At 48.7% G+C, this 27,318-nt stretch overlaps 2 protein-coding genes across 2 annotated transcripts; both read left to right on the top strand.

Annotated features, from left to right (window-relative positions):
- The first annotated feature begins 5,186 nt into the window (after window positions 1-5,186).
- LOC104332458 (C-type lectin domain family 4 member A-like) lies at window positions 5,187-15,439 on the top strand. Its single transcript, XM_075413218.1, has 6 exons — window positions 5,187-5,752; window positions 9,208-9,324; window positions 12,767-12,859; window positions 13,811-13,962; window positions 14,182-14,303; window positions 14,839-15,439. The coding sequence occupies exons 1-6, from the start codon at window positions 5,686-5,688 to the stop codon at window positions 14,978-14,980; spliced, it is 693 nt and encodes a 230-aa protein (XP_075269333.1). The 5' UTR covers window positions 5,187-5,685; the 3' UTR covers window positions 14,981-15,439.
- Window positions 15,440-21,913: 6,474 nt separating this feature from the next.
- Window positions 21,914-27,212, top strand: LOC104332457 (C-type lectin domain family 6 member A). Its single transcript, XM_075413205.1, has 6 exons — window positions 21,914-21,975; window positions 22,903-22,998; window positions 24,065-24,157; window positions 25,998-26,149; window positions 26,363-26,493; window positions 26,769-27,212. The coding sequence occupies exons 1-6, from the start codon at window positions 21,939-21,941 to the stop codon at window positions 26,926-26,928; spliced, it is 669 nt and encodes a 222-aa protein (XP_075269320.1). The 5' UTR covers window positions 21,914-21,938; the 3' UTR covers window positions 26,929-27,212.
- Window positions 27,213-27,318: the final 106 nt, after the last annotated feature.

The following is a 27,318-nucleotide window of genomic DNA, read 5'->3' as shown; positions in this document are numbered from 1 at the left end:
GAAACAGACCGAACTTGGGGAGAAATGGGAGTGTCATTCATCACCAATCAAATCAGAGTAGGACAGTGAGAAATAAATCCAGATCTTAAAACACCTTCCCCCCACCCCTCCCTTCTTCCCGGGCTCAACTTCACTCCTGTTTCTCTCCCTCCTCCCCCCGAGCGGCGCAGGGGGAACGAGGAATGGGGGTTGCGGTCAGTTCATCACACGCTGTCTCTGCCACACCTCATCCCTCAGAGGGAGGACTTCTCACACTCTGCCCCTGCTCCAGTGTGGGTCACAAGCCCTGCCAGCAAACCTGCTCTGGCTTGGGCTCCTCTCTCCATGGGTCCGCAGGTCCTGGCAGGAGCCTGCTCCAGCGTGGGCTCCCCACGGGGTCACAGCTTCCTTCAGGCATCCACCTGCTGTGGCGTGGGGTCCCTTCCGTGGGCTACAGGTGGAAATCTGCTCCATCGTGGACCTCCATGGACTTCAGAGGGACAACCTGCCTCGCCATGGTCTTCATCACGAGTTGCAAGGGAAGGCTCTCTGCTCCAACATTTCAGGCACCTCCTCCCCCCCCCCCGCTTCACTGACCTTGGTGTCTGCAGAGTTGTTTCTCTCACATCGTCTCACCCCTCTCTGTACACTGCTGTTTCACCACTGTGTTTTTTTCCTTCCCCTTCTTAAACACATTATCCCAGAGGCGCCACCACCGTTGCTGATTGCCTTGGCCTTGGCCAATGGCAGGTCCATCTTGGAGCCAGCTGGCACTGGCTTTATCAGACATGGGGGAAGCTTCTTGCAGCTTCTCACAGAAGCCACCCCTATAGCACTCCCACTACCAAAACATTGCCACACAAACCCATAACAGGGGGAAACCCCACAACTGGCAGAACAGCAGAGGTGTTCTCACTGGAAGGCTGCTCTTCTACCAAAGGTTGCCCTCCTGGCAGCCCAGCTGGCTGGGGCAGCAGAAGCCCCCTCAGAGGATGAGAGCCACATCAGCAACGCCTTTCGTGCTGCTGGCTGCGGAACCTCAAGCTGTGCTTTTAGCACCTGACTGTCTCCTGACCAACCTCCACCTGATAGACGCTTTGGACAAATAACCTGAGACAGACCATACTGATGTCAGTGCCTAAAGAACAAAAACAGGGCAAGCATACGAGATGTTCTCCTTTAATGCTTTGCCCCATTCCGAATGTCGTCAGAGTAGGAACTTACTGCATAGGCTACGGTTACTTTCCCGAAGTGTGTTGTTTCGTTACCCATTTCCCCAAAGAGCATTGCTTACCTACATGGGACTGTCCTTTTATCCCCCTGCTACTCATTCTCATCCTTCTGCAGTTCTTTGGCTCTGGAATTGCTGCCCGGCATGACTTGGTATCGTTAGCAGATGGTGTCATATCACTCCTCTTTGCCATGTTGTTTAAGGAAACGTTAGCGTGTGTCCTATTACAGACCTGGTAGAGTGCTGTAGGTGCTCTCCCTCCGCTGCGGGGACTGACCGTTAATTCCTACCCACCTTTAGTGCCTGCCATGAAAAGATCTGCTGCCTTGTCCCGTGGCTGCCCACTTTGCTGAGGAGTGCTTGCTGAGGAACTTCACAGGTAGCTAGGTTATTCTCACGCTTATGATTATTGACTCCTTCAAAGAACTACAAGAAGCAGGATTTCCTTACACGAGTTATGTTGACTCTTCCTAGAGTACGTCATACTTGTACATGTCCATTAATTTTATTATTTTGTTATAATTTCTATTAACTTGGCCGCTACAGATGTCAAACCTTTAGCTTCCTAAATCTCCCTAGACTTCTCCCCTTTCCCCTTTTTGATATATCCCTTGCCACCCTGCGATGTGCTGATTAAAAGGCTGTTCAAGGCAAGAGACCACCCACTGCTATTAGCAGCTGTTTCACCCCTGAGTTTCTTGGGAACCTCTGGGACTATCTTGCCCAGACCTACTAATTCCGTACCTTTGGCACAGTTGCTTTTACTTTGGGCAGGTCCTTTGGTTTAGCGTCCCACAAAACAGGGCTCTTGTGTGGGCGTTTCTCCAATTTCTTCCACTGTCACAATTAATTAAACTTTGTTTCGATGTCCTTGTTCTCTGCAGCTGTTCTCAAAGCTTGTGGAAAGATTTCTGCTTTCCGTATCCCTAGGAAAGGATTTATTACTAGTTCTGATGGCTTCTGCTAGTTGTTTTTCAGACTCTTTTTCACCTTTGCTTCGTTGTGGTTTTACACTTAATGGAGGTCATGATCATTTCATTTTTCCTCATTTGGATGCCAGGTCAGCTTGTTGAAGAATGTGTACAGATAATCCTTTTGGCTCAACGTTTTAGCCATGTCAGCTTCCTTTTGCCTTTTGTCAAGTCTTCTAAACAGGTACTAAGGCATTGGCTTTGGGCTGCCAATGTGATGTCCCTGTGCAACCTCCGTGCCACCTGTGACGACTGAACTCCCTCAGCTGCCCCTCTCCATTCTGACGGGCTTGTAACAAGAATCTCGCTTCCCCGTGGCTTCCACCACAGCTGTGCTCAACAACAAAAAAAAGGGGATTTTTTTGGAGTATGTGGCATCATAACTTTAGGATTCAAGTCCTTCTCTTTGCTTATGAATCTGATTTTAACTCAACTGGTGCAGCCTGATTTTCAAAAGAATGAAGGCACGTGCAATGGTGCTGTCTCCTCTGCTGTTACGTAGACCCACTTGCTGGGTCGGGTGAAACAGGCTGTGAGATGAAAAGCTTGTGGACACCACCTTCCTCAAACTTCATTGATGGGTAGGGGAGAAAGAGCGTGAGTGCCCCTGCTGCCTTCTGTTCGGGCCAGTGAGCCAAATCAAATGGTGCCTGCGCAGCTGGCAGAGCAACCACCTCAGGGCAGCGGCTGGAGCACGAGTAAGGAGGGCGAGCAGGACTGCTGCGGCGGGCAAACACACGAGTCCTAGCAAGGAGCCGGGGCTTGCGAAGCGCATGGGAGGTACCTGGCGGGGCTGAGATGAAAGATGTCTGCGGGGGGACAAGGGCGTACTGCATGGGGTGGGCAGGAAGGGAGGGACTGAGGGACAGCAGTGGGAACACAAGGAAAAGAAGTGCGAGTTTGGGGGTTTCGGTAAGCAAGGTTTTATTTTTTTCTGTTTTAAGCCCAACAGCTAACTGCTGGGCTTGTTTCTCCCTGTCTCCCACCCACTTACATGCCATCAGTGCATAGGATATTGCAAGCACAAATTTTACCCTCGAGAATATCACCTCACTGTTGTTTCACAGGAGCATTTTATCCCATGGAAGTGTGGTTCAGGGATGCATTTTGACAGCAAGCAGCAACTCTGATGGCTGAGAAGGAAAAACTGAGCTGTCTCCTGATGTCTGAGTGCAATCTGGTGTATTCTAATTAAATCAGCAGTCAGATCCTGAATTTGCATTTGAAATGCCACAGCTGTGTTTGGAGATGTGTTTCAGTGGCAAAAAGCTCACAAAGTTACACTGTGACTTCTTGCTCCGCTGATTTTATTTCCCGTTTCTTCACGGTGGAAAGTTTGAAGCCCTGCCAGGAAGAAAGCCTTTTCCCCATGAGACTGTGAGTCTGTTGTGGCTTGGGGGCCACGCAGAGGATCACTCTGACCAAAAGCTCAGCATGAAATTTGAAGGCATAACTAGGTTTCAGGAAACACTTGGGGAGGCTTAATTCCAGTGAGAGCCTGAAGACAAAGGAAACCACTGGAAGGATGTTGGAAAGGAGAGCAGGCAGCATGCGACTTCTCAAGGGAGCAGGCTTCTGTCCTGCAGCTGCTCTTCTTATGCAAAAGTCACCCTCTTTTCAGATATTGCCAAAAGGAGAAGCGAAACCGGCTCGGCGCACACGAGACATGAGTACAGGAACTCCTTCGTAAAGAAATCCAGCTATATATGCCCCGTTCTGTTTAGAAGCAGTTCTCCATCATCTGTGTTCAGATGCCTACTACATCCCTCTCTTGCCCTTTTCCTTCCGCCATATTGTTTTCCTCTGATGCGTGTTCTTCCTTGCACTGTCCTATCTCACCTCCAGCTCTGCCCTGTGTACGCTCTGCTTGCTCCCTGGATGCCTGGCTAGCGTCTCATTCTGGTCTGCCTTAAGAAAATTCCAGCTAGCCAAAGTAACCAAACAAAGCTTCATCCTTCTTCCCTCCGGTTGTTTTGGAGACCTTATTGTGGCTTTTCAATACTTAGAGGGGTGTTATAAGAAAAATGGAGAGAGACTTTTTACCAGCACTTGTAGTAACAGAACAAGGGGTAAAGGTTCGAAACTGAAAGAAGCTAGATCTAGATTAGATAGAAGGAATAATTATTTACAATGAAGGTGGTGAGAAATGGGAACAGGTTGCCCAGAGGAGGTGTGGATGCCCCATCACTGGAAGTGTTCAGTGCCAGATTGGTCGGAGCCTTGAGCAACATGATGTAGTGAAAGATGTCCCTGCCCATGGCAGCGGGGTTGGACTAGATGATCTTTAAAGATCCCTTCCACTCCAAACCATTCTGTGATTCCTGAGTCCTGTCTGCTGGCTGAACCCTTCTCACCCTTTTTCTCCCTTTCCTATCCTGACTCATAGGCATTTTTTCTCAAAAGTCTTTCTGATTCAGCATATATCTCAGCAGCGATTTCCCTTAATTGTCTCCTTTTGCAACATCTGCCCCAGCTTGAAGTCAGACTAAAAAGCAGTCTGACATTTTCCCCAAGGTAGTATCAGAGGCCTTTACCAGAAAGCAGAAGAGGGAGACAAATGACAGTTGTCGGACCAAAAATACAAACCAGCCCTTTTCAGCCCCAGAAATGGAGCCTGACCCCCTGAAGCAAGCACTGCTCTGAACATCCACAGGCTGTAAATCAGGTTGTGATAGAGAGGTCTCTGTGTGTGCTCTTCCCAATAATATCTCAAATCATTAAAACCAAGGATTTTTTTATTCTACTTTGGTTGTTCTCCTCCTCGAGCCTGGCCTCATGCTTCTGTCTTTCTCCTTGGATATATCAAACTTCTGGTTATTTCCATTCCTCTGCCTAAGGTTGCAGCTCCCCGGTCTCATTTCTACAGGAGCAGTTCCTTGCTGAGATTTGTTCTAGTGCTAGCTGCCAACTGGGGCTGACTTCCCAGGATGAGACATAGCACGTTGTATTTGACGTAGCAAACGCAGCTTAACCTCAAGAGGCACGTGAGGCCAGAATGCATTTTGTATTGGGTTGTGCTGCAGGCTAAACTGGGCTAAGACTCAGGATAGCTGCAAACCTAAGAGCAATGGTAGACTTATTAAAAGACAAAGAAAAGCATGAAGATAAGGGAAGGAGAGTTAAAAAAGAAGGGTGAAAAGAAAAAAAAAAGAGATCTTAAAAAGGAAACATATTGGCTGAGAATCTGATATGGGGAAGGAGCGCAACTTCCTTTTCAGTGGTTAGGTTCTCATTTTTCTTTTCTCTCTCAGATGTTTCCATAGTGCTGGGGCTGATTTCCTGGGCTAAGAAACTGAAGATCTGTTTGGATAATTTCTGAGCTCTCGGGAGCTCTCAGGCTATCGCCGGTGCTTCCAGTGCTCAGCACAGCCTGCTTCGACAGACAGCGGGTGAAGGTGCAGATGGGAAAGGCTCAGTAACTTGTTGGTGTTGCCCTCTGGAACCAGGGACCACCTTTTGCATAGCAAAACTAAGGGCAGGGATCAGTGATCACACTGTGATTAAATGGCATCAGAAATCACCTATGCTGAGGTGAAATTCAAGAATACATCACCAGCTGCAGCGGTCGAAGGTAAGGAATGGGTTAGTTATTCAGGCGAAGGGGACCTGGAGGGAGTGGAGCTGAAGAACAGGGGATGGAGACTTTTCCTTCTGTGACTCTGGCTCCTACTTGGTTTTGACAACTATGTGAGAGAAAGGAATTGTCTACCGTTACATGAGCAGGAGACTGGAGGAGTTTAGAAGAGGGTCAAGGAATGCCTACAAGAGGAGAGGTGGGAATCTGTAGGTGGTTGGAGTTGCAACATGAACAAAGATGACTACTGGGAGCACAAACAGTAGATTTCAAGTGAGCATTCAGTAAGGAACGTGTCTGGGCTCCCTTAGCCCCCTGGTTGTAACATCAACAGTCGTGAATGGTAGAGAGTCCAGGGTGGGTGCTCAGCCCTGGTACGATGCAGGCAGTAGCTGCCTCTCTATATATTATCTAGACTTGGGTGAGAGAGTTGTTCTTGGACAAATACTGAATACCCACAATAGAGGCTGTTTTTTTGCAAACAGTCTGATCTGTCACAAAGGTGGAGGAGCTCCCAGGGCAGCAAATGGCAGCAAATAAGCCTAAGCCCTGGCTGCTACTGCTTTTGCAGGGTAGGAGAGAGGGTAAGGCTACAGATTCCTGTGTATATAGACAGCAGGAGTAGAGAATCAACATGCCTCCTTACAGCAGAGCAGTCAGTTGCCCTCTGCAGCTTCATGAGAGGTGGCACTGGCTGCAGATTCTTATAGCCCCATTGTCCTTGGCTGACTGAGAAATGCTTCTTGCAGAAGAGAGACCCAAAAGTTAAAAGTAAGAATGGGATTGAACAAAACACCCTAAAATACACAGAGGAAGAAGTATCTAAGATCTGGAGGAAGATCCAATTCTGTGACTGATGTCTACCACTCCTGAAAAATAATTAACATGCCAAACAAACAAATTTTTATTGCTATTAAAAATCATGGTTGTAAAATGGTGCCTTTACTAGGCTTTGTGCAGATTGAAGACACGTTCTGATCAGTATGTATTCTGTAGCCATTATGCCAGAGATGTTCCATGTATGGCTCATTGCTCCCACCCTTAGATACAGGACCCTACACAACAGCAGGTTCCACAGGGGTGAAAATATGTGTGCGTGAATGAATGAATGAATGAATAAATAAATATTGCTGCTGAGGATATCAACTTGCCTATTTACTGCCTTACCTCAGTTTTGCAACCCCAGACAGCAGCCATCAGCTCCAGGTTATTCCTTGCCTGCTGTGAGGCATGACTCATGGAAATAAGAAATGTCCGTACTCCTGACTGACTTGGAAGCTCACTGTTTTCGATCCACCAAGATTAGTTGGTTCTGGTTACAGCTAGCATTTCTGTCATGGTGAGGTGAGGGTGATGGAAGTTCCCCATTGTGTTCCCAATGAACTACTCCAAAGACACCTGATCCAGCCATGTTTGCTCAAGCTGCTGATGTCAGGGTCATGCTATAGGTTTGGGTGCACGCTGGGAGTCTGTCTTTGAGCGTGCCTGTCCAAGTGATCACACACTTAGCTTATTCTTTGAATTCAGAGAAGCGTCCTGTAGTACCACCACTAATGTCTCTCACAGCCTCACGGTATGCTCATAGGATGAGAGTTATGGTTGAAAATTATTGAAAGATCGAGGGAGTCTCACTGCTCTGTTGTCCTTCTGAGTGGTTGCTCTGGCCATGCAGACCCCATGTTGGCAATGGCCAAGCTCACCTGGGTTTTCCTATTCTGTAGCCTCTTCTAGTTGAGCTCTAGATGTAATAAAATTGGCAGTCACTGGAAGATAGAGAAAAGGCAGCAGCTAATTAAACAACACATAACCTGTGGCAGGAGGTGGCAGAGACTGCCAGGGTGGGTTTGCACACCACAGTGCAGTTAGGGTTCCTCCATTTCCAACCAGGATTTCCCAGGTGGAAACATAGTCATCTGTGCTGCACAGCACTTATTGCACGTGCCTAGGAGATGTTGCATTTACATGCTGAATAACCAGTATGTGCTCATCAGATCTCTTGCGTCGTGATCATGCTGGACACGTTGCCAGCATGCAGACTAACTGTAGGAAGCATTTTGCAAGGAGGTTAACCCACTGAGCATGCACAAAATCGCCTGCACTTCAGTTGTGTTGGTGAGGTGCTCGCGTGCCGGCAGTCAGTGCTCTCCGGGCCACCTGGGTGTGAGTGTGGGATGCACGGATCTGGCCGGGCACAGGGTGAATAGTCAATCTGGACATGCAGCACATCAAAAAACAGGTTGGACTTCAGATCTGTTGTTTGAAATAGGTGGCTGGACTCCAAATAATGATCCAAGTCCTTGTTTTCACTACAGACAAAAGTTCTGGCTAGAAAAACATGATTTGTCTAGGGAAGTTTGGTCTTGTCTGTCTATGAATGTTTTCTGTTCTGGTCATGAAAGATCATGCTTTTTGCCCTGCTGTAATAGCCTCCCCCAAGCTGTTGGGAAGCAGTCAGAGAGCTTCCCTAAATAACCTGTTTCTGGAAGTCTAGCTCACTAGGCACGGCTGGCAGGCATGCATGGCTGCTGGCACACTTGGGAGGTTGGTGCTGAACAATGAAGGAGGTCTCTCTAAAGCTGCTCATTAATATCAGTCTCTCTTCAAACTTCTTTGCTCCTGTCCTGCAGCGACTGCTGCCGTCTCTTTATCCTCCTGTTTGCCCTGGCTTGTGTGCCTGCCACAACCTAGAATGGTCTCCTAACAAGTCCTTCTCCTTCCCTGTGATCCATTTTCCTGCCTGCTCCCAAACCTCCTCACTACTGGCAGTGTCCCTCTAGAAAAACATCCGGCCCTGGCAAGTCTGACGGGGATACTTTACCCAGGCTGCTGGGCACAGCCCTCTGTTCTCCCCAGGCATCCAGCCTGGCACAGCCAAGTTTTACTGCACTGAATCTCTGAACGCTGGCTGGGAAAGCAGAGGTGGAAGGGGAAAAAAAAATTATTTTCTCTCCCAATGATTCTGTGCCATCATCCCTCATTCAGCTTACACCAACCTTCTACACGGAAAGTCCTAAAAGCTAAGAAGGGACTGAAGCAGGAGGAAAAAGTTTTCTGGGGAGAAGTCAACATAAAATCTTCATGTGAATGTCTCGAGTGGCACGGACAGAGCAATGCTGTATTTGGCAGCTCTGGGCTCAGTCTAGAGAGAGACATGGTTTCATTCCAGATTTTGAGGCCGTGTGAGGGCCTCACCCCCAAACACCAGCAGTCGACATTGCTAGCTCACTGGTGGGGCTGGGGCTGTGAACAGTGTTGCTGAACCTGACCTTCTCCAGAAACCACAGAGGTCCCCTGCTCTGTCCCAATCTCTGCCCCTCCCAAACCATGTAACTTCCACATCAGAACTGAAATTGTATTTTTTTTTTTGAGCACCACTCCCTTGAGTTGTACATCCTTGGTTGTGGGCTGCCTGAAGCATAGTTAACTGTGTTGTTGTGTTCCTTCACTTTTAGTACCTCCTGAGACGAAGAAGCATGAGCACCGTCCCCAGAAATACCCGCTTTGGCTCCCGTGGCTGATCTCACTGCTGCTCCTCTTGGTGTGCATTGCCTTTGTTATTGCTCTCCTTGGTGAGTATGTGCAGGCTGGTTACAGGAGAGAGGTCTGGGGGAAGCGCTGGGAGAAAAGCAGAGAAATGGGAGCCCAGAGGGGAACATCTTCCAACCAGAAGGGAACGTTTACTCAGGAATTGTTTTGTTGTGAGGAAGGATGCGAGTGCCAACATTTGGGCTTGGAAAACCCGAGTGTTGGATATTTGAAAGGTATGTGTAGGAGCAAAATCTTTCCTGACTGCTTAAACATTGGGGATTTGAGGGTACAGTTGCGACGTGACACAAATTTCTCTCTTGCAGGCCAGCCAAACTAGATGTTTTTGCCAACTGGTATGTGGGAGCTGGGACTACCACAGCATTATGTCAGATGGTTCTTTTGTATGCATCCGCTTACTTAGAATGATGGGAAGAGTAGGTGGGAAGGAACTTCTGCAGGTCTCTCATCTAATGCCCTGCCAGAAGCATGGCCATCTTCAGAGTTTCAGGGTTGCTTGGGCTTTCTGTTAGGTCTCAGACTTTTCTGCCCTGACTTTGCATATGTCTGCATACATCCCCCAAAACTTCCACTGTTTACCCTGAGGCATTTTTAGTGTTCCCAGATGCACATCCCCGTCTTGCATGGCCTCTTTGGAATGGTGGAATAATTATTTTCCTGCATACCACACAAAAACAACTTTATTACGTTCAGCAGAGGAGAAAAAGCCTGGAGATGGCAGCATGAGTGTCTAGACAGACAGCTGGGCCTGCTCTTGAGCTCTCTAGGGTTCTTTGACATGTTCCATGTCCCAATGGTAAAACCAGCTGTTTACAGTTAGTCCTGGCATCTCCAGGATTAACTGTGCAGTGGAAACTCACACACCTTTTTAGTGTTAACTGCATTCTACTAGAATAATTCGTTAAAAGTGATTCTTACACACACAGTCTGTGGAGATTGTGATCACTGTTTCATTCTCATTTTCTGTTGAGGAGCATTCATGGCATGTTTGCACAAATTGTCAATAGAGATGATGGATCCTGGAAGAAGGCATGTTGTCAGGCTAAATTGCTGCTCTTACTTTTGCTGTCGTCAGTTCCCAAGTCCAAGAAGATTGTATTGCTTTGTTCCCAAAAGTATAACTTTTCACAGTACTCTGTTAAGTCGCTGGGGAGTTTTAGGGTAGGATGTTAGAGTGTAATACTGACTGGCCAGATTCTTTTGTCTATTCCACACATGGAAGGTTTAATCATTGATAGGAAATTTACTTATCCAAGTTGATTGATGTTACATAGGATTTTGATTTAGCAAACTGATACAGCAATGTATTTAAATAAGTACAAATTAAACAAGTACAAATTGCACTTAGCAGAGGGGAGCAATTCCAGCGGACAGGTCAATCCCAATACCGATGCCATTCTCATCACCAGTCTCTGCAATATGCTCAGCATCAAGACACTGGGTGTCCCAGGGGACCCAGCAGGAATAAGTGGGTGAACGCCACCTCAGGGCCATTGCTTTCTTCAGACAGGTTTTTTTTAGTCATTCAGTTTTTTACATTACTTTGGGCTGAGCTACTTATACACTCGCCCCGTGCTGGTCTGGCTAACTTAGGAAGACATTGCCCGCTTTTTGGTCTGTGGAGGGATGAGCTGGCCGCTTCACTCAGCTGATACAACTGGTTGATTCACTCAGCTGAACTGGAGCAAAGGCCACCGTCCGGTCGCCCGTGTGTTGAGATGAGGTCGCTTCTCTTTGCGACAGTTGTGGCCAGCCACGCGTCGCCCTCGCCCATCTCCTCTGAGCCTTCATCCGTTGTAGGAATGCACTCCTCACAGAGGCCACTGTGATTACTCTGTCCTCCTCACTGGTAGCAATATTTCTGAATGAAACTGTTGATAAAAACAGATACTCAGCTCATCCTGACCAGCTTCCAGTCAATATCCTGGAGTGCTGGAGTTAGAGACAGCTCTGCAGTCCTTTGGGCTGTGGATGTGGCCTGCTGACACCTCTCACCGACACTGTGCTATTCCCCATGAAGTGGCTGGTAAGTTTAGCTAGGAGTTTACCTCCCACTCCGGTTTCAGCAGCTCCAGCTGTTTGTGGTTACCTTCACCTGGACTGTCTTTGCTGCTGAAGAAATAGACCCATCCAATGCGCTACTTGTCCAGACTCTGTTGATGTCTGTCTTCAGAAGAGAGAAACTGTGCCACTGACGTGCTGCTTTTATTTCACCGATCGTAAAGAGATTTAGACAGGCAGCTTGGCTATAGGCATCTATATGGTAAATCCCTGTGGTCGGGTGGCATCAGTCGGGTGTGATGTCCATCCTCCCAGCGATCCTTCTGCTCTCTGACATGGAAGATTGTCTCTTTCTGCCTGGCAAGGTGGCCATACCACGTGTTCGGGCCAGTTTTGTCAGGGCCTTGTCTTGTCCCAAAAATCAGGGTTTGTCTACCCAGTGTGCAATAGGGCAATATACACACAGAGAGAGATATTTTATTGCATATTTGCACAGATATGGGTGCCTGTCCCAAGACAGCACACCTTGTTCACAACTCAACAGTCATTCACACACTTAAGATTACCATCATCATCTTTCTAATGCATACGCAATGCTACTCAGTTAAACAATTGGTTAAAGTCTCTTTGTCCAGCATGTGAATTAGTATGCATGCCCAGCTGCTTCATCTTTGGGATATAACTGGGTAGGTGGTCTGTGAGTCAATGGCCGCGATCTACCCCTGACAAGATCACCTTTCCCCAGTTACCATTTCTTTTGGAAAGTCTCAGCAGCATTTCCTAGCCCGTTAGCTATTCTTACGATTCATCACCCTCTGGTTCTACTTTGGACAGGTACATCCTGCTAATGAAACAATAACATGCTGTTCAAAATCCTGTTTCTTAGTTTCTATAGTTCATTTTAAACTCACAAGATCACAAGACTTGTAACTGTAATAAAGGTAGGGCTTTACAAAAAGACCTAAACCAGCAATAGTCTGGCTAATTTCAGTTATCGTTTCATGTTTTGATTCCCCTTTTAATTCCTTCATATAACACTCGGACCAGGGATGCCCTAAGCCCACACCTTCAGCTTCACAGCAGCTGAGGGGGCCGGACATGAGGTGCTCGGTGCAGGGACAGACCCCACTGACAAACCCCTGGGTGGCTGTGGCCACCAGGCACTGCTCAGGTGGGTCGCAGGCTGCTCTGGCTTTGTGGGCCAGGTCATCCCGGCTAGGTCTTGTCAGCCAGTGGGCAGAGGAGTCCCCGTGGGCAGCTGCTGGATGCTGGCAGCAGAAATGCCTGCTCCCTTTGCTGAGGGGATGGCAGTTACCGCTTGTGAGATGGAAAGAGACAGCCCAGGGAGAGGTGATGCTGGGACGGTGCTCGATGGGGTAATGGGGAAACAGGAGTGAAAGCCAGAGATGGCGTGTGAGGAGCCGGGAGGAAGGGGTAACACGGCCGCCTTTCCTCTCTCTCCAGTCGCTCCCCTCTCCCGTGGCGGAGAGCAGCCCGCAGCCCTGCAGCAGAAGTTCACGGAGTGGCTGTGTGTCTCGGCGGTGCCGCAAGGCAAAGGTCAGTAGTGCTGGCAGGGGTGCAGGTGGTCTTTGGGACGGGGACAGTGAGGGCTGGGGGCTGCTCTGACAGCAAGCAGCACCCGGAGCAGACTCCAGAGAGGCGAGGAAGCCTCGGGAAGGGAGAGGTGAGGAGAAGGGAGGTTCCCCGCTAACAGCCTGGTGGGAGGAGAAGGCTGTGTTCATGGTGTCCTGGCAGGCAGGGTGGCTGTGACTGCTGACAAAACGCAAGGGACATATTGTACAGCGGCACAGGGCAGGTTAGCAGTGGAGCAATAACAGAAGTGCAGCTCTAGTCAGGGAAAGGAGCAGTGTTCCCTGTTCCCTGGGGTGAAAGGCCTAGAGGAGGCTGTACCAGGAGAAGTCAAAACCAGAAGATCACCGCAAGACCTTCATCTTTGTCAAGATCTGAGATCATGTTGGTATCAGGAGGATGGGGCCAAACTCTTTTCAGTGGTGCTCAGCAACAGGACAAGGGGCAATGGGCACAAACTGAAGCACAGGAAGTTCCATCTGAACATGAGGAAGAACTTCTTCCCTCCGAGGGTGACGGAGCCCTGGAACAGGCTGCCCAGGGAGGCTGTGGAGTCTCCTTCTCTGGAGATATTCAAGACCCACCTGGACGCGGTCCTGTGCAGCCTGCTGTAGGTGACCCTGCTTCGGCATGGGGGTTGGACTAGATGACCCACAGAGGTCCCTTCCAACCCCTAATGTTCTGTGATTCTGTGATTCTATGTTACAAGGATGACCATGGGTTTGTGTACACAAAGTGCACTGGCCATGCCCCAAAGCAGTGGGAATAAAGTTCTGTACCATCCTTGTTTATTCAAGCCCTTTCTGGCAGGCAAAGCGATGGAAGGAGACCATGGGCGTTGTTGCTGGAGAACAGGGATCCTTGCAGTCACCGTCTCTCTCTTTATTAGCATTCACCCTGTGGTCTCTCCCTGCGCAGGGCAAGGCTGGACGTGCTGCCCGAAGGGCTGGAAACGCTTTCAAAAGAGCTGCTACTACCTGTCGGCTGACTTGATGCCCCTGGCTGAGAGTGAGCAGAACTGCACTGGGATGGGCTCCCACCTGGCAGTGATCACCAGTGAAGCAGAGCAGGTAGGTGCAGGGCTGAGGGGGGCACAGCAGCCAGCGACACAGTGCCAGGCCCTGGAGGGGACTCAGACCCCCCAGCTCCTGCTGGGGAGTGGGGATGCCCTTTCTGCAGCCCTTCAGGGCGGCTCCCCTCTGCCCCCAGCCCCATCCCATGGGGACCCCCGCCACCTCCCTCCCCTCAGTCCTGCACCTCATGGACGCTGCACTCTCCCTTGTTTCCAGACTTTCCTCACTCGCCAGTTACCACAGCCTCGAGCAGGAGTGAATTACTACATCGGTCTGCGTGCACAGGAGGTGGGCCAGTGGCAGTGGGTGGACGGGACTCCATTTAATGAGACGGCAGCGTGAGTATCTCCAGATGGAGAGTATTTGGTGCGGCTCCCGGTAGTTGACGAGAGTATGGGAGGGAGGTGAGACGACTGCCTGTGAGAGGACAGTGGTGGAGCAGGAGAGGGCTGTGGAGGACACCAGGTTTGCACAGCCCCTTCTGTGCTGGTTAGTGGTTGTTAGTTTACTACCTGTGACGTGGCTATTGATGCTGTAGGCACAGAAGCAGCTGCATCTCGCCAGCAGGAAGAACCCTTTAGAGATGAGCAGCCTTGCCTGCCCTCCGTACGGCCCCCACCGTTCACCTCTGTGTGTATACGCACGGCCATGGCCAGTGCTGAGACGCTGATGTGGAAGAGGTGGGGCACAGGGAGAGATGACCAGGACTGGTGCCAGTGGGTTAGCAGAGTGGGAGGAAGGGTACTGCTTCTGTCTGTGAGCCAGCACCTGGAATTTTTCTCTCTCCCCTCCAAGCTGTGCATCCTGCCATGGCCTGTTCCAGCAGTGCTCTACGGGGTACGGTGGGGAGTAACATGTCTGTCTCTATCTCAGGTTCTGGCGAAGAGGTGAACCATCTAATGTGACTGATGAGATGTGTGTTGTAATCCACGCGATTTCAACAATGTACAACTGGAATGATGTCCCATGCAAGGAGCATTATCGAATCTGTGAATCTGCAGCAGTAACTGTGTGACGGAGTGACCTTCATCCTGAGAAAAATCGAGAGATAAGCAGTGAGCTGGGAACAGCTCATGGCTGTGTTGGGAGGGATGGGGGTCCCTGGATCCTGCATCTTCCCTCTGCTGGGTGGGATGATGTGAGTGGAACTGATATTACCCTGTGTCCTGCATCCCCAGTGCACATACCGGCTCAGAGAACACATGAAGGCTCAGGGTCATCATGCAGGTCCTGGGCTCTTGTGTCCTCTTCTCTCTGAGTGGGTCCGGCAGCCACTGGATGAAAAGAGGTTGAGTTCTCCAGGAAGAATGAGGAATGGAAGACAGATGTTCAGAGCTGTCACTTCCTTTCTCTCCTTGAGCAGGGGTGTCTGCATTTGCTTGGGACATACAGAGAATGTCCTCTAGTTGCATTGTTTTTTCTGAATAAATGCTGATATCCTATACAAGGGAAAATACAATATTGGACCAATGAAGACGTCATTGTGTGGTCTCTCTCTCTTTCTCTTTCCCTCTCTAAGCTGCAGGTGTTTTGTAAAAGTATGATCAAAAGATGTTGGTGTGCCAGCGTAAAGCCTTATGCAACTACTGCAGTATACGTTGCACCCACCCAGTGAGAGCAAACCCCTCAGAGACAACCTGGCTACACAGTCCCATTCCACATAGCCAAAGCTCTGGAGTTACTGGGCACGGGAAACCAGGTCGAGGGATGTTAGGAGTATTTGCTTCCATGGCTGAAAGTCTTGCCCAGGAGCATAACAGGAGCTTGTGCCAGGAGTCTGACCTGCACAGTGTGAGGAGAATCCGCTCTCTGTGTCCCAAAGAGAGAGGAGAATTTGTACTGGAGACAAGGTGACCAGGAGGTTTGACTTCCTGAGCCAGTCAGCGGGAGTAGTTCTGTGAACGCCAGTGGGTGGTGGCAGGAGCCGCCGAATCCCATAGGAAGGCTGCTGCAGCTCCATGTCCCCAGCCCCAGCTGGTAGTGAGACTGAGCGTGCACGTACGATATGTACATGTACAGATACATATGGAAGAAAAAGAATATATAAAGCAGCCACACAGGTGAACACAGACAGAAAGCACTGATTCAAGCACAAAGAGCATGAGCAGCCCGAGCTCTTTCCCCTCTCTAACTGGTAGCAGGATGAAAACCTGCTAGCAGAGGGAAAAAAAATGTTTGCACATGTAATACGCACACCTCCAGCAGCGAGGCTTAGTCATTCCATCTACACATAATGGGCCCTAAATCCCCTGGCCTTCCCTGTAGTCTGTCTCATGGTAGAGACAAAGAGGAAAAGGTCTCTCCTGTAACTGGTCAAGACTTCTGGTCTTCCCAGTAGCTGCCTTTCAGACCCTCTAGTCTGCCTGGGAGCTGGCTGGGACACCTGGACCCCTGCTCCATTTTCAATGATGAGGTTCCTGGGGTTCATAACTGCCTGATGTTGTTCAACCACATAATATCAGGTGGCAAGGTTCAGAAGTCCTTTTCTGGAAACTAGCCATCCCCACTGGTTGACAAGGCTATTTCCACCGGTGTAGCACTGACACTTGTAGGGAATTGACTTAATTCCACAGGATACTGTCAATAATGCACACTGACACGAAGCAGCGTCACAGAAAGCTGTCAGAAAGTGGCGACCGGTAGAGACTTGTGGTGGTATCAGGGAACCGGCGAGGAGCAGTGCTGGAAATTACCTTCCTAGTGCTCCAGTCCTCTCCAGCTTCACAGGGCAGCAGTGTGTCTCTCCTGTAGAACAAAATCCTTCCCTGCTGCCACTTGAGTTAATGTCCTCCAGTGTCCTCTGGTGGGAACACAACCACTGTGTTCTTCACAGCCTCTTTGTGGCTAGGATGCTTCTCTCCTCCCCTCTTCCAGCTGCTTTTTCACAGTGCCAAGCCTCATCTTTCCTCACAGGTCTGACTTAACAGACTTCTTTTCATTGTTTTTCTTACTTTGCCTCGGGCTCCCCCCATTCCCCTCTGACTCTGGCTAAGCCCAATGCTCTAGCTGTGAGCAGAACAGCACAATTTACTTCTTTCCCCCTATGTCATATATCTAACCCTAGAGTTAATATGCCTCCCCTGGAGACCCACTGTGGACAAGGAATTTCCTCTTCTCTTCGGGGAGTTTTATGAGGGCCAAGCTCACCCTTGATGATGTCCAGCAAGTATAATGAAAATGCCTTTCTAACTGGTAGATTCCCATTTTCAAATACACTGTGGTTTTGGTACCCATGCCTAAAATTAAACAGCCTTGAATCTACCACATCTGGGGATTTGGTTTGGTTATATGATTAGAGGACCTTCTCCCCAAACACAGAGGAACACAGAGGAATGATGGCAAGTAGAGGAACCCAGGTAACCTAGTCAGAGAAACAGAGCATTCTTGTCTATTTCTTCCCAAGCTTGTCAAAGGACAATGATCAGCCCGTGGATCGGCTGTGAAGCCCATCAAGATGACTCAATGGGAGAGGTTCCCCACACCACCTGGCAGACTGAGGGGATTTACTGACTATAAGGGGTATGTGACGCATTGTGAGGTGCTGGTGAGAGCATTTTTGGGATTGCATGAGACCTTTTATGGGATGTTGAGGTGAAGAACCAAAGGTGGGGGAAGGGAAGGATCAAAGTATTTTGGGGAGGACGGAGCGTGGGAAAAGTGAGGGAAAGGGGATAAGAGGAACCAGTCCCATGTAAACAGGTTGCTGGTCCGTACACTTGTCCAGCCTCATCCTGTGCCTGATCACTGCAGTCCGTCCTGTCTTCTTATCTGACTTCATTTCTGACTGTTTTCCTGGGTGATGGGACTCTCTCTTGGTCTAAGTGCCAATGATGAGTGCTGTCTTAATGTTTGTGAAACAAAACAACCACTACCCATTTTTTTCTTCCTCTATGTCCTTGTCTCTAAAAGGTTTTCTGTTCAAGACTTACTCTTGTTACAGATATGCAGTTTGTTAATTCAGATCACTAGAAGAATAGAAACACTCTTCTAAATCACTTTAAAAGAAGAGACATGTTTGCAGATAATAAAGCTGTAAAGAAATTGAGAACTAAGGTGACATTATTACTTGTCTCAGGGTTTATTTCCATGTCAGATTTCTTCTCCATGGTGCAATGGTCTCTCTCTGTCTTCCAGTATTAAGTATTTAATATTCTCTGTTTTTAGTAAATTTCTCCCATTTCCAGATCACTTGTCCTCCCAGCTTGTTTCTTGACCTCTTGGATTGTCCCTTCCCAAGTTTTCGCAGCCGTTCCTGCTCTTTGACTGGTTATTGACTTTTTCCTCCTCTCGAGGCTTTTGTTTTTGCATTAGTGGAATAAAATATCCCAAGCTTTGCCTCCTTTTTAACGCAGCCTGTGAAATTAGATAGGGAGCAAAAGAAATCTAGTGGAGGTCCACCTTGATTATCTGACTGCACCCAGTCACTTCACAGAATGGCTCTCCACCTTCCTTGAGAGTTCTTCTTGCACCGAAGTCCTGGGGTTAGGCACTCTTCCTGAAACATTATTTGACTGTTGCAGGTAAGTCTTTCCCTTCAGATCATTCTTAATTCAAGAAAACTGGAAAGCAGGACTCCCCAGGGGATTCAAATTGATGGAGAAACTACCATAAACACCTGAGAATGAGTTAACTAGATCCAATGAGTTCATTTCAGAACATGAGCACACTTGCTGTTCTTTGTTGGTGCTTGGATCCCTCTTATGCATTTTCCATCCTACTTCAGGTGTCTGGTTGCTTCTAAAACCAGGTGCCTTCAGTACTCCCAACATGTGGTTCACTATGTCTCCACCTCTTAAACAGGTGCTGCAACTAATTTCTTGTGTGGTATAATTTTGCAGAAAAACCTGATGAAGTTTGATCTTCCAGCTTCTGGCTTTCAGCTCCTCAGATCCTGAGTAACTCTGAAGGAAATTGCATTCTATGTCTTCTCCTGCAACTGTGACTCCTGCACTCTAACTGCAGGGTTTTCCTCGGTTCATGTCCTATTGATCTTTTCTGTATCCATGCTGTGCTTGTTCACGCTTTCCTATACTGCAAAGGTCTGTGAAAGTAGATTCCAGGTTCTCCAGTGCCTCTTCTAGGAGTGCACTTCTTGTAACCACGTACCACTGTCTTCAGCAGTTCAGGGGCGGGAGTCCCTGGCAATTCTGCACTGCAAGGTGCCACCCTGTTGTCTCAGCACGCTGATCTGACACATGTATTTGTGAAGTGAAATAACCAAGGGCCACTCGTGAAATTCTTCATGACTGGAGGAGGTAGAAAACAGCTAAGAATCTTTACTTACAGACCTGGGGAAAGACGTACAGGAAGCCTGAGGTCATTGGTACATGCTCTCCCCAAGCATGCTGCTGGTGTTTGCGGAGCAGGAAAGAGAAACAAGCTCCTGCCATTGTGGAAATATATTTGCAATGGTTTCAGAGCCTTCCACTGAGGAGGTAACCTCTCCCATCACTTGTTCCAGCTGCACAGCACCAGGACTACTCACGAGTTTCTGTGCAGGCCAGTGCAGAGTTTGTCTACTGTCACCACTTTGGAACTCTTTATCCCAAAGTGGTACAGAGTTGTTTGTTCGTCACCTGAATGTTGTGAGGTCAGCTGTTGATTTGCTGGGAACTGTATCTTAGTTTGAAATGCTGAAGAGAAAGTCGTTTGCTGTCTCTCTAGACCCTGTGCGCACACCAAAGTGAATTCATGTGAGGGTGCTTGCACGGACCTTCATCTTGGTCAAATGGCCTGGATAGCAACCATTGATAGAACAGGAATGTGAATGTAAACAGCTGAGTGAATTGAATACCTGAAACTATCTGAGAGGGCGTTTGCCCCAAACCCACGACTGTTAAAGAACATGACCACCAGCCTAAGAGTAACCAGGGAATTTACAAAAGGCTTTCAAGACAGAGTCAGTCTGAAAACAAAGTTTAGAAGCAAGTAGATTTTTAACGAAGAGAGAGAAGTGGGAAGGAAGTGGCAGTCAAAACCTGGTTTGACACTTGCCCCGCAGTTTTGCAACCTCCACCTGTAACAGAGCATCCTCGCTGATGGATGACGTGGGCAGCCTGCATTCCTGGCAATGACGGGTGCAACACGTACGGACCCACAGCTTCAGTGTGCATATGTGACCTTGTGCTTTCTCACTGGCCTGTGGGTGAGCAGGCTGTAGAACATGCCGTGGACACACACGGACCTTACATCTGCAGCAGGAAGCGTGTGAGAATAGGGGAACCCCTGCTCGCAGAAAGGGGGATGTGTTCTTGCAGCCTGCACTTCCTGCTGCCAGGGTGGGAGACGGGAGGTTGCACAAGTAATGATGTGAATGTGTGTATATGGGGGGGGGGGGGGGTAGATCTTTTGGGCATTAGTTACATAAAGACGTTTAGAAATTTGGAAGTGTTTATCGATATTTTGTGTCTGATATTGTGCTTTGTCTGTTGGATTGCTGATACTGATCCTGAACATACAGGTCACAGTTTGTCAGTTAATTACATGTCATGAATAAATCGGTAAACTGCTTAGATCCATCCTGATTAGATTTTAAACCACATGAACTGAGCATGTTTTCCTTCTGACAGTTTTGCACTGTCTGCATTCGCCATACGGATCAGATGACGTCCACTCCCTGCCATGCCTGCAAAAGCAAGTATATGTTAGAGCAATAGCATATAGAATTCATTCTCACTTTTGGGCATCTGTGGTGCAATTCAGTTCTGTTCTGCAGCATGATGGCTGGGAACTTTTTAAAATGTCGCTTGAGAATCTCTCACTGTATTGTGCATTCAGCAGCTAGTGCCTTCTAGCAGCTCACACCTTCTACACCAATCCCAGCAAACACATCTATGGACCACCTTTCTAATGCAACAGAGCTTTTGGGTGGTTCGACCCTGCCTGCAGCCTGTTGTGCATGAAAAAGCATACTCAGAGGATGTTTTCTACACACAATTTAGGCTTGACCTCATGTGTAACCAGCTTTCTGCCCCGCTCTTTTGAGGCTTCAGCTGATGTGCTTGTGCTATTCTGTTAGCTATCCCATTCCTTCCTCAGTGCATCTGTGCATGCCTCTTCACAGGGAGAAGCTAGCTGATGGAACACGGAAGAGCAAAGGCTGCATACCTACCCCAGTCCATTCAGAGTATGATGAGATCCAGTAGACAATATTTATCCTTAGAGGTATCCTTAGGGGTATCCTTAGGGTCACTTCATCCTGCAGTGTTTTGAACCAAGTCACTTTGATCTGGCTGTGCCTTTTGTAGTCGTGACCAAGTAAGACTTCAAGATTTGTAATGCACCTGTAATGGATTCTGGCACCAACAGTTGATCGCTTCCGACCTCCAGCTCCATAATGACAGGTCCCATGCAATCCCTCCACTCAAAGCTCCACCCTCTTTTCCTGAGCGATTACTTAAAAACAGTGTTGGCAAGTTCTTTGTTGTGCTCTGTGTTACTGGGCTCAGGCTTCACATAGGGACTTGCCCAGACTGAGTCACAGATATCCTTTCCTGTCATTTTCTGACTCCCTTTTGCAGGATGCTGTGAGTGGGTTTAACCCTTTGCTAGCAAATACCAGCAGCATAGATGTTTTCACACACATACTCACTCACCAGGGAAGAGCAAACACCACAGAGGTAAGGCCAGTAGTGTCCTGTGAAACTACTTGAACATATGCAAAAGGAGGCTGTTTGAGCTGGGATGATCCTACTCTTCGTCTGTTTTCATTTGCCTCTCTGAGTTTCTGTGTTGCAACGAGCATCTTGTGAAATGCCCTGGCAGAGAAATGATGAAAATTCCCGCATCTCCATGTACTGTAGGGTATACCCAGAATACAGCTTTTTCTGCACACCAGATTAGAGACTGTGAAAGCTCCTCACCAGTGTGGGAGCTGCCCTGGTGCAGTCTTATGCGCAGAAGGAAGGTTGTATTCGTGGCCATATTGGCAGTGTGGACTCTTGGTGGAGAAGAGTGATACTGCGGTAGAGATAATGAATTGCCGAGGCAGAGTCAGTCCTGGAACTGCAGGTAACCACAAAACCTTCCTTTCTGTCCTGCAGAAGAAGCGGGAGGTGGGGAAAAATACAGGCTGGGATAGATAATGGGCATGGTGCAGTGGCTGGCCTCACACCAGGAGAAGGGACTGAGGACAAGAGCAAAGCAACAGATGAGGGGACTGGGGAGTGCCTGGGCTGGGAGAACAAACTTTTTCCCAGAGCCAAGGGGAATGAAAGTCCAGGTAGACTATGGTCTGTGTTTTTCTGTAAACGGTGGGACTGAAGAGTGGTATCCTGCTATCGTTACCCAGGTAAAACTATCCACATCAAGTTAAGCCCAAGTCACGGCTCCCACCTCTGGTGCCGCTGAGGAGAACCATGTGAGGGCTCTCCCAAGAGCTGCAACGTGCCCATGCTCCCGGTGGAAACAACCTCTTCTGTGTGGCTGTCTCTGGAAACGCTGAGCTGGACAGTCACTCCTTTGAGTGACTATAAACTATTGCATAGAAGAGCTTGGGGAATAAAGCCAAAATAAAGGTAGCTGAGAGAAAGAAGCTCTAAAGAGAGATGAAAAGGATGGAGGTATGGAAAGAGCGTTCAGTGAAAGACAGGGGTAATGGAGGGCAACAAAGAAGACATGTTGAGGAGAAAGGAGGTGTGACAGGACAAAGAAAGGAGGAGCGCAGTTTGGGAAATGTACAGGCAGGGCTGGTGATAAAAAGTGAAATAAAAGAGCAGCTTCAGGGCAGTCCCTGTGTTGCCCTACTCAGTGAGTCTGACTCACTACTAATGACAGGCAGCAGGACCTGGTTACAGCAAGACCTGTTTACAGCACTGGTGGGGTTCCCCAGTCCTTGGAAGCAGGGTACCAACAGGATGTTGGGGTACGGAGCCACCCGGGTTGCCCCGCCCCTGACTCTGGGCTGGGGCATTCCCATTCTTGCCTTGTGTTTTTCAGCCCCAACAGAAGAGAGAAGCTGCTCCTGGCTGAACCCCTGGGTCTTCTTTGTTTCTGCCCTTGTCATCAAAACTGCCTTTGTAACCGTCTGCCTTGGTGGGTTCCAGTGTCTCTTAATTTCCCTGGGATGGAGGGGGTGGTTGACTGCCTTTTGTCAGATGGAAAAACAATATCCTACACTTTCTGCCAGCAGGTGAATGCCCTTCACCAAAAGCGTCTGTTCTGCTGCCCCTCTTCCCCCTCTGCCCTCTTATCCAGGGAGTAGGGTCCTTTCCACAGTTAGAGTTCATTCCCTGGCTCCCCTCCCTCCTCTCACTTTCCCACCTGCCTGAATAAAGCCAGTCCTGGATGAAACAAGTCAGTTTCCGCCCTCCCACCAAGAGCTGAGAAGTCTCTTTAGTATCAGAGAGCATCTGGGTAGGCTCCCTGAAGGCTGGCTGTTGGATGTTGGTTCTCCTGACGTGGCCTCCCTCTCTGTCTCAGAGCTCCCTGTGACAATGTTACAGTCAAGGAGCGAGTGCGATCTCCTTGCAATTGCTGGTACCAGGGCTGCCCATATTTTATCAGGATGGGGGTGAATCCATCAAAATGCTCAGGGTGCATCCCACCCACACTGCCTGCACCCACCGACAGGGAAATCCTTTGCTTGTACTGTCCTGGATCATCATGTTGCTCTGCCACAACTCTGCTGTGCTTCTCCTTAACTCCCTTGGGTGAGGCCTCAACACTCAAAAGTTCTACCCCCTCTTGATAAAGCTAGCAGTGGTGTTTTAAATCTGCAGTGCCTGGGAAGATTAAGAGGGAAAGTGTATTAATATTCCACCTTTATTAAGCTTATCCCAAGACTTCTTTGACCCTTTCCTGATCCCATCCTCAAAGGATGTCTAGGCTGATTTTGTCTGCTGGGAAAAGGAGTCTCCCAGCCAGCAGAGGTGAGAGGAGCTCATCCGACTAATGCCCGTTCTAAGAAGGGAGTGACCAGTAGTGGGAGAAATGGGCTGCTGTTTCTCATCTCCTTGTTTAATACAGATTTCAGAGCTTGTTAACGTAACAGAGTCTCTGGGGGGGCTCTAAGCCAGAAGGTGGAGGCTAGGACGGGTTGCTCATGAGTGAAGAGGAAAGGATGACGGTGGCACTTTATTTCTCTTTCCTCTTTTCCCAGTTGTTTTCCTCCACGGAAGCGATGGCCAGTACAAGACTCTGCTCCAGAATGCTACAGAGTGGCGCTGCATCCCCAGCATGTCTGCAGGCAAAAGTGAGTGATGCTGAGAGCCTCGTAAGCAACACTAAGAACCTCACCAAAATACACCCCGGTGTCAGCCTGCCCTTGCAGTTGGAAATGTGATTGTCAGCCAGAGCTGAATTGTTTCAAGGAAGGAAGCTGGAGAATTGAGAGAAGAAAATGCTGTATTCCACAATTTTACTTAGGGTGATATGAAAACATGGTCTGGGCTAGTGGAAAAGGATGGGTTGTTCCAGACCTACCTTTGACCACCCTTCCTACTCTTCCCCTCTCACCGGCCCTCACACAACCTCAGCTGCTAGTCCAGTTCTCTAATCTAGCTGAAAGGGTTTCACCCTTTTGTAAGGGCTGGTTTGATTCAGCTCCTCTCCCTGTACTGGCTCACTGCCTGTTCACACACACACTGTGGTCAGTGTGAGGGACAGAGGTAGGAGTGGTGGGAGGATGTTGTTCTGCAGTTTAGAGTAGCTGGAGAGCTGGGATGCAGTCACACATGAAGTGATGGCAAGGGCAAGTGCTAGAATTCCTGCAATGCAAATTCCCAAACTCAATTCAGAGACCTGTTCTCAGTGGTGCCCTGCATTCAGAAACAGGCTGCAGCTGTTGAGTACATCTGAGCTACCTGTCCAGACTCCCTTTTCAGTCCACAATAAAAACCTGTTTGCAGGTATAAAATAGGCATGGTCCACCTATTCTTATGGCGGACATCTATGGAAGGCCAGACAAGCTGTGTTCTATATGTGCTCAGTTTGCTGTTCCCTGTAAAAAAAAACCCTACCTAGCTCCACGAGGCGCAAGCATGTCCATCAAACAGCAGACAGACTCTACCAACCAACACACTGAAGAATTCAGAAGAAATTGTCCAGCACTGCATAGTCATGTGGGAAAACTTTAGCTTTCATTGTGGAATTAGGAATGCATGGAAAAGTTTTGCAAAGTACATGATGGCTATGGGCCGTCCTCCAGCAGTTCAGTGGAAGATCAGAGTGGGCAGCACAGAGACAGAGCTTCCTGTTCCTTAGGCTGCTTGAACTAGATTTTGCATATTTTCTGATGCTCTTTAGTGCCACGATCTCGGTTTCTACAAAGGTACATAATGGTGCACCTTGAGTGGATCTAACACGTGAAAACCCAGGTAGGGTAACGAAGGTTTTGCTAACTGTTCCACTCACTGGAATCTACTCCATCCACTGGGTGCGAAGAAGGGGATGTGAGATTCTGTGCTGTGAAGACAGCTCTTGAAGGGTACAGGCTTGGGTCCACCTTGTAGTATGAATATGATGTGCTCGCTTGCTATGAGTGGGCTGGAGCTTTGGCTTGATCAGGGAATTGTCACTGCATGCAATCCCCTGAAGAGCTCCTGAGTGGGAAAGCCACGAAGAGAGTCTCCATGAGGTCGAGATTCAGAGCAAGCATCTAAGGTAGTACATACTAGGGTGTATTTGCTTGTTGACTTCATTCAGCTTCATATATTCTATACAGAGATATATTCAGACTATAACGTATACAGCACATACATACAGATATATAGCCTCAAAGTATGTAGCCTCATATATCTGTGATTTTTTTAATCCTTCATGTGACAGAAACTGTGTCTCTCACCAAACAGCGGTTGCATGGACATGGCAGAACAGATAGAGAATAGGAAAGGCACTTCAGGCAGGGGCCTTGTGACAGGAGCTTATCAGGCTGTTGACAGCTTTACTAGGGGATCATGGAAGACAGCTTTTACCTCTGTGCAGCTTGAAAGTGTGGTTCAAACCCCTCCCCTAACATTGGGACCCTACATTGAGCTCACCAAGATGAAGGACAGCGCATCTTGTTCAAAGGCAGGATTCCTTTTTCCCCACAGAAGAGAGCTGGACGTGCTGCCCGAAGGGCTGGAAACGCTTTCAAAAGAGCTGCTATTACCTGCCGGCTGACAAGATGTCCTGGGCTGAGAGTGAGCAGAACTGCACTGGGATGGGCTCCCACCTGGCAGTGATCACCAGTGAAGCAGAGCAGGTAGGTGCAGGGCTGAGGGGGGCACAGCAGCCAGCGACACAGTGCCAGGCCCTGGAGGGGACTCAGATCCCCTCAGCTCCCACAGGCGAGTGGGGATGCCCTTTCTGCAGCCCTTCAGCGCCGTCTCCCCTCTGCCCCAGCCCCATCCCATGGGGACCCACGCCACCTCCCTCCCCTCAGTCCTGCACCTCATGGACATTGTGCTTTTTCCAGGAGTTTCTCTACAACTTGGCGAAAGGAGCAGCTACTAACGCCTATGAAACAAAATACTACATAGGATTAAGTGCTTCTGGAAACGGGCAATGGCAGTGGGTGGATCAGACTCCATATGAGAAGGCAGCCACGTGAGTATCCCGGGGGAGTGATGAAGGTCCTGTACTTCACACCCCTCAATCCAAGCGACCAATACAGTGTCTAAGGCGGGTATGTGTCGGAGGGGAATCTTTGACTCCAACTGCCCTGTAAGTCAGAAAACTTGAGTAGTTTTCTAAACACAACTATGTCTCCTGATCTCTGTTACAGTAACCTTCCCTTTTCTCTTCCAGAACCGTTTGAGTTGACTTCACCCCCACTGTCACGCATGCCGACGCATTCCCAATAAAGCAACTTTCTTTTACAGGTTCTGGAAACCTGGGGAACCCAATTTACTCTTTGCAGAAAAATGTGCTGCAATTCACATCAAGGGAAAGACTGACTCCAACACTTACAGTAACTGGAATAACATCCTTTGCTTCACAAGCTGCTATCGAATTTGTGAACAGGCAGTCAAAGTTGTCTGAGGAATGAAACTCCACTGTGGATGAAGGACCTGAGGGAGTATCCTTGAGAAAGGGCAGCTCATGAAAGAGCTGATGAAAAGCTGGCCTGATACCACGCAAATGTTTTATTTCGTGATGTAGGATGAGCGAACCTCTTACAGGATCCCCCTCTGAAGGACCTCAGTTCCCAGCCTGTGCCCCTGCATCTCTTTCCAAGCTGGAGACCAGTCCTAGATGAAATCACTGAGGTTGATGTCAAAGGACCTACTATGACCCTTTTCACTGTCCTCCTTCACAGATGGATGCTGAGCCTCCAGTACTTGCCTTGATTCCTTATCCAGTTGATAAAGGATACTGGTCCTACAGATCACTGGAGCAGAATTTGAAAGAAGAGCATTCAGTGGAGTGTGC

Source organism: Opisthocomus hoazin, chromosome 1 (assembly GCF_030867145.1).
Source record: "Opisthocomus hoazin isolate bOpiHoa1 chromosome 1, bOpiHoa1.hap1, whole genome shotgun sequence".
Classification (NCBI taxonomy): domain Eukaryota; kingdom Metazoa; phylum Chordata; class Aves; order Opisthocomiformes; family Opisthocomidae; genus Opisthocomus; species Opisthocomus hoazin.
The sequence above is the reverse complement of the archived record's forward strand: the minus strand, read 5'-3'. Positions and strand labels throughout refer to the sequence as shown.